This window comes from Drosophila novamexicana, unplaced genomic scaffold (genome assembly GCF_003285875.2).
Source record: "Drosophila novamexicana strain 15010-1031.04,08,12 unplaced genomic scaffold, DnovRS2.1 tig00000434-arrow-pilon, whole genome shotgun sequence".
Lineage (NCBI taxonomy): Eukaryota > Metazoa > Arthropoda > Insecta > Diptera > Drosophilidae > Drosophila > Drosophila novamexicana.
Window position 1 is genome coordinate 68,316 of NW_020824802.1, and position 7,149 is coordinate 75,464.

Sequence of the window (7,149 nt, forward strand, 5' to 3'; positions counted from 1 at the left end):
TTGTGGCTTACGAAAAGTATTATATTGGATGAAACTTGTTGTCAGACTGTTTTTGAAATAAAACTCCTCCTTCAGCACTCGCATCGCAATGTAGTTCTGTTTCCTTATTTGGGTTGTACAGGGGCAGAAAGTCTTTCCCGTAAAAATTAAAAAAAAACGCGACATTTCTCAATAATTTCATATTTGGCATTTAGTTTGACTAATTCATTATAAAGCGTCTAAAATAAGAAAATAATATTTCAATAGAATTTTTCGGAACTGGGAGGTGCCTAATTGCAGTTATGTGTTCATTATTAGGGCTAATTCCACGTTTGTTTACTGAGTAGCCTAAAAATTTAATACACGTAAAGTAAGATAAACATTATCTTAATTTTATTTCCAACCTATATTCTGCTAAAAGCCTAAGTACTCTACTGAGCGTTTCTAAATGTTCTTCAATCGTTTCTGCTCCTATAGCAATATCATCTATATATACAATAACATTCCCTTCACGAATTAATGGTTTTAACTTAAAGTTTATAAATCTTTTGAAACACTGCTGGTGCATTCCGAAGTCCGAATGGCATCTTGACATATTCGTACTGGCCCCTCGGAGCAACAAAAGCGGTATCGAATTTTCAGCCATTTTAACCTGATGAAATCCAGATGTCAGGTCCAATAGTGAAAAGTATTGTTTGCCTTCCATTCTCTCCAAACAATCCTTAATAAGCGGAAGAGGATATCCAATCTTTAATAGTTAATTTATTAAGCTGCCTATAATCTGTGCACATTCGCTTTTCACCGGTATTCTTCCTTAAAAGAACTATTTCAGATGTATAAAGAGATTCACTTAGCTTAATGTGTCCTTTAGTTAATAAGTCTTCTACTATTTTATCAACTTCTTTTCTATCTTGGTATGACAGTCTTCTTGGTGTAGAATAAATTGATCCTTCAGACTGCAGTTTAATAATCATTTCATTATTATGCTTAATAGGTGCAATATTTTCTAATTCCAAATAATCAGTATTAATCAATTCAAAAATTCTATTTTGATAGTCTACACTTAGTTTTGGATCAATATTAGTTTCTTCTCTGTCAATATTTAATATATTTCTGTAAATATTTTCTATTTTTAAGAGATCATGGTTGCTCTTCATAACGTTATCTATTCTTACTAATTCTACACCGTCGCTGGCAGTATTTAATCTCTTTTTACCAATTCTTAATATTTCAGAGGGATCACTGTCACTATTCAATCTGTTTTCACTAAAGTTCGATGCAATCACAACATTTGGCAATGCTTTGCAAAAAATACAACGACAATTAGGTAATTCTATTTTGTTTACTTCATTTTGTATTGTTCTTTCAATTTTAGTTATCTGGGACAACGTAAAACAATGAATTTTTATCATTTTATCAAACTTCACGTAAAGATCAATTTTTCCAAATGTTAATAATTGAGATCCATTAATACCACGAAATTTTTGTGGTACTTCTCTTATTGGGCACAGTAGAGCGTCGAATAAGGTTAATGGAACTTCCGGTGTCTCCTACCTTCTTTGTTATCGGTACAGCTAGATGCTCGTCATCGCTCATCTGTGGGTTGCTGGTTACACAACGCAAACATGAGCCCTCTGCACGTATGGGCTCATTACATGAAGAAGCATAGTGACTAAACCTAAACAAGTGTAGCAGGGTAACTCGTGTATGCCACTAACATTGGATAATGCTTGGGCGGTCAGCACAGCTTGTCTCGTCGGAAGACGGAGAGTTTTGTTGCGCAGTTTAACATACCTATGCGACAGATCCTTGAGGTCGTTAATTGTTTGGGCAGAATATAATTTAGCAATACTAGGTGAATTGTCCTGCATGCCATCTATTATCATCTTAACAGTCTGCTTCTCATCAATGGTAGCACGTGATGCGATTTCCTGCATCTGAAGTATATATCCCATGACAGAAAGCTTGCGTGGAAGATACACTGTTGACTTCAATAATGGGATGATTTCTGTCACTGACTGTTGATATCTGAAGGTCCTCAAAAAATTGAATTTAAGATCGGAATAGGTTGCCGACTGATCAGCGCGTATAAACAAATCACCTTCCACTTATGCACATCGTACGTCTCCGATTTAGCAAACGGAACAATGCTGCACAGAATATCTCTAACGTCGTTTCTAGAATTGTTGTCCGAATTATTTAAGTTTTCTGTTAATTCCGTCAACATCTTTTTCTTCTTAACTATTCTAATGGCGGCATCCAATTCATCTTTTTCTGTTAGTGTGTTAGCGTACAAAATTTTTCCATTTTCGAATTTTACGATGTACAGGCTTCAATGACGGTGACGTCACCCTCAACGTCTGACAACTGCGATTCAGTAGTGCAACAATGTCAGTTTTTTTCAAATATTGTAGGTCGTTGTTGGATTATTTATCTGACTTCTGAAGTTATTACGATGCCACAATATGCTTTTATTGGTATTTCTCTGACAATATTTTACTAAAGTCGTCTTGCAACTTCATACGCCAAATCTCGAGTGTCGATCACATGCTTATCGGTATCTTATGTTATCGGGAAATACAACCGTGGCAGAACATTGGAACTAATACTAAATATCGTAAGTAATTACTATAGAACTATTAGATTCACTTATAATTAAATAATATCATAACCATACAAGGCTACTAGGCTTGCCCCTCACTTCTCATCAGATGATGTAAAAGCCTTTATACAGGCAAAAATTCAAGCCCCAGGTATAATGGTGGAGAAATTTAAGTTCGCTTATGAAAGGGATATTGCGTCCTTTAAAATAAGTGTCCCGCCAGAAATATTTACTGATATTTGTTGTAAAGAGTTTTCGTCGGAACACTTAATAGTAAGAGAATATAAGGCCAAAAAGTAAAGCCGGACAAGTCAGGCTCTTAAATTTTTACCTCCAAATACACCACTTACATATGTGATCGAGTTTCCCGTATCGGAGGAGGAATACTTATAGCTGTCGAGTCTGCTCTTTCGCCAGAACGCATTGATCTTCCCATCTCAGAGATTGAGATGGTGGCTGTTAGAGTTGTATTTGGAAATTTTTCTATCTTTATTTCATGTTCTTATATACCCCTCTATCTAACTTGTCCACCTGGATGGGTTAATGCTATTAAGTCTATATCGTCCCTACTTTCTGATAGAGACCTTTTAATAGTTCTTGGGGACTTCAATCTTCCAGATGTCGAGTGGTCATTGCCATCAAACTCAAACTTTCTGTTGCCATCTTCGTCAAACGAATTTATTGATGGATGATCTACATGAAATGTCCTTACGGCGGGTTAATCGTGTGCGCAACTCAAGAAACAGATATCTTGATCTAATTTTCGTGTTGGATTCGTTCAACCGTGTTGTGCACAGGATCAATCCGCTTACATTTCCTGAAGACCTTTTTCATCCAACTCTAGAAATGGTCATTGATTTACCAGCCCGAGTCCCTATCAAGGAATCGGAAGTAGCTTAACGTATGCGTTGTTTCCGAAAGGCTGATTTTCATAGGCTAAATTATCTTATTCTGCAAGTCGACTGGTCTCAACTGTACAATTGTGCAGACTTTGATGTTGCCGTTAAACTTTTCTATGATACGTTGTTCTCGATTTTTTAATTCTACGGTCCTCTTGATCACCCAGCGACGCCTGATAGGCCTCCCTGGTTCTCAAATGAACTTATGAGGTTAAAAAACGTGAAGTCGAGGTGTTATAAAAAGTTAAAGGAATCGGAAAATCATTCTGATTTCTCACGTTATGCAGTTGCCCGATCGAATTTTTCCACTCAAAATTCCATCTGTTATAAGGATTACATTCGGCGTTGTCGCCTCCAATTTTCACATAAGCATAAGCAATTTTTCAACTTTGTCAATTCTGAACGAAAGACATCTATTTTGCCTTCTTCGGTTAAGTTTGCATATGCAAGCAGATTGGCATAGCCAATCTGTTCGCAAACTTTTTTCAAACTACCTACTCTTCCTCTAGGTGAAATAAAAATCAGCCTTATCATTATTACCGAAAATTTGCTTCTTAGCGACCTTAACACTATCAAGACGGTTTACTCACCGGTGGTGGTGTTCCTGCTTGCGTGCTTAGATACTGCGCAGCAGCATTATGTAAGCCTGTTTTACTTTTTGAAATGTCATCTTTGTCGACCATTTGGAAGAAATCATAAATTATCCCTCTCCATAACAAAGGCAGTATCCGCTATACCTAAAGCTTTTGAGAGAATTATAACATCTCAACTGCAACACTTATGTAATTCTATTATTTCACCTTTTCAGCATGGGCTGGTGAAGCGTAGATCTACAACCACCAACCTTCTTGAGTTTACTTCGTTTGTAATTGATGGGCTTAAGAAAAGAATGAAGCCTGACGTCATCTATACTGATTTCAGTAAGGCTTTCGACCCTGTCAACCACTCCTTGCTGTTTATAAATTATTTTCTCGGCTTCCCAGTCAATCTTTTGAGCTGAATTTCAGAGTATTTGCGTGATAGAACTCAAAAGGTACGTTTCAGAAATTCGTTTTCTAACTTCCTCAAGGTAGTCATCTTTGCCTGATACTCTTTACTCTTTTCATCAATGACCTTCCCTCAATACTCTCGAGTATTAGGTTCTAGTCGGGAGCTCCCGACTAGGGGATACCCTGAATCCTCTTCTTCCAACATCAAATGGATATATATATTCTATTTTAGAAGCTATATGTCAAGTTTGGTGACTCTAGCTCTTATTATTTACCGAAATTGCCCAAAAAACAAGATATCGATATTGATTTTTATCGATTGCTTGGAAACGGAGTAAGTTATCGATTATCGGAAACAAATTTGATCTGCGCGGGAATTAGGAGCACCCTCATCTAAAATTTCAAGTCTCTAGCTCTTATAGGTTCTGCGATCCTTGAGTTCATACATACGGACGGACGGACGGACGAATGGACAGACAGACGGACATGGCTAGATCGACTCATTTGGCTTTCGCACAAATACAATATACCCTTTCACCCATTTTTAATGGGTTCAGGGTATAAAAAATATCATACATCTGCCATAGGAACGATCGGTCGAAATCTAGATTTTTGATTAAAAACCTTTTTTGTTTATCGAGATATCTTGACAAAACTCTGCAATAACTATTTTCCCTGTGCTACTTAGATTCGGGCAAAGCACTATGATCAGTATGAAAAGATTGGGTCTGCAGGGGTATTAGATCTTCGGCTCGCAAAAGATAGCCTTTCGTTCTCGATTAAATCTTGAATTGCTGCTTTCGACTTGAAAATTTACCCCTGGGAAATTTTGGAAACTTGTATTTTGCTGCTAATTTGTAATGTTAATAACTGTTATATGCTAGAAATGTTCATGACCTACTGAATAGCTGAAGAAGTGAACTTAATGACCGATTTAGTTCACGGCCAGAAAATGAAAATGAAATGAAGTTATTCAGCAAACTGAGCTAGAAATCACCACTCTAATGCCTATCGTATTTTTGTTTGTTATTTTCTCCTTGATTTAGGAAATGAAAATTTGTGGGACAATTGCAATTTATTTTCTTGTAGTATTTCTGCGTCTTGTTCGGTGTTGATCAAAAAGTCTTTTATTGTAAATATGTAAATCAGCGAAAGAAGTGATTGCCTAGGGAAGCCGGTGTTGTCAACTCATCGTACCAGACGATGCTTGGCGGTCTCCCACAGACCTCCGAAATGGGGCACGCTCGGTGGAATGAAAATCCGTATGCCTTGTTGAACGCTACCTGGAAATCCTTCAGTACGTTCGCTGCTCTCACGAAGTTGGTGATTTTGTCGCTGCACCCCTTCTGAGGGAAACCTCGTCTACCGATGAAATAAATAAATACAGACAAGGAGCAGTCAGTAGAAAGATCTGCAAGAAGTTTTAGGCGAACTACCTTAGACGCAAAACAAACAAATAGAGATACATAAGTTTTTATTTTGGCTTTCACATAAAATCGGCTACAGAAATCTACACCACAAACTAAGATAGGGCGAGATTCACGCAGTCAATAAGCTGGTAATTGCCCATGATTTGGCCTTGCAGTTTTGGTCTGTACCGGTAGCAGTGCTCAAATCTCTGAACAATTTTATTGCATGATTCTCAAGCATTATTAATCCATAGTTGCTGTCGTAGAATAGAGACCATAACTTTGACGCCGGCATGATAATTCCTTGGGTGAATGTTTCAAAGAAATTACTCGACAAAATGAGATTTTCGAGACAGCAATATAAAAAACATATGCTGCTGCATATGATATGGATGCACTTAGCAATCTTAAACCAACGCGAATGATTTTGAAATTGAATTTAACAAATGATTGTAAAAATGAGTAAAAGACAGAGTCTTTGTACATTTGGACCCCTTAACATCGATACACTGACGTGCATACCCACCCTTGCATGACTCTACATCCAGGCCAAACTGAATATAGTTATTGACAGGATCCCTAAAGCTAGTCCTGATTTGGCAAAATTACACCCTTTAAGCGATGGCTTCAAAAGAAGTGAACTATTTACTTAGTCATTAAAATAATTTAGTTTAAAATGGCAAGTAAACATTCCTAAGCAAATCGACTGAAACTCATAAAATAATAACATTGTGACCTAACAAAGAATTGGCAAGCGTAGGGAGGGACTATAATAGTGATTTATACGATACGAAAATAGTTAAAATATTAATATAAAAATATGAGGATGCTTATGGTTTTCCTAAGTTAGTTATAAATTATAAAATCATGATTAGAACGTTTATATATGGAAAAGAAAAAAACCTTGTTTCTGCGGTAGCAGCGCTGTCGACGACAGCTGTTGGGCATCCGGTGCCATGTTGGTTACGTAGAAATTGATTTCGTTAGCTGGGGCTATTGAGTTACTTTGGGAATGGTCGCGTGTTTGTCCGAAGCGTGTAGTGTGTGCGTTGTATTTTCTCTGTCCGTGTGCCGCCGCTTGCTTTGTACTGCTCTAGCCGTTGAGCTAGACGTACCACTAGCAAAAGAAAGCTGTTGGTGTATAAAGGGGTTTCGAGGATCGACCACTTCTCGCTTTTGCTGCTGAAAATCGTCTGCTGGAGCCTGGATTCTTTCCCTTGTCACACCATTAGTGTAATAATTAAGTGTACATCTCTGAGGTTATGAAAAGG

At 37.4% G+C, this 7,149-nt stretch overlaps 1 protein-coding gene across 1 annotated transcript; it reads right to left on the bottom strand.

Annotated features, from left to right (window-relative positions):
* Positions 1 to 1,346: 1,346 nt before the first annotated feature.
* On the bottom strand, positions 1,347 to 2,488 carry LOC115760387. The gene is made up of 3 exons (XM_030701685.1): positions 2,081 to 2,488; positions 1,774 to 2,007; positions 1,347 to 1,657 (listed from the first exon to the last, which is right to left on the bottom strand). The coding sequence occupies exons 1-3, from the start codon at positions 2,095 to 2,097 to the stop codon at positions 1,447 to 1,449; spliced, it is 462 nt and encodes a 153-aa protein (XP_030557545.1). The 5' UTR covers positions 2,098 to 2,488; the 3' UTR covers positions 1,347 to 1,446.
* Positions 2,489 to 7,149: the final 4,661 nt, after the last annotated feature.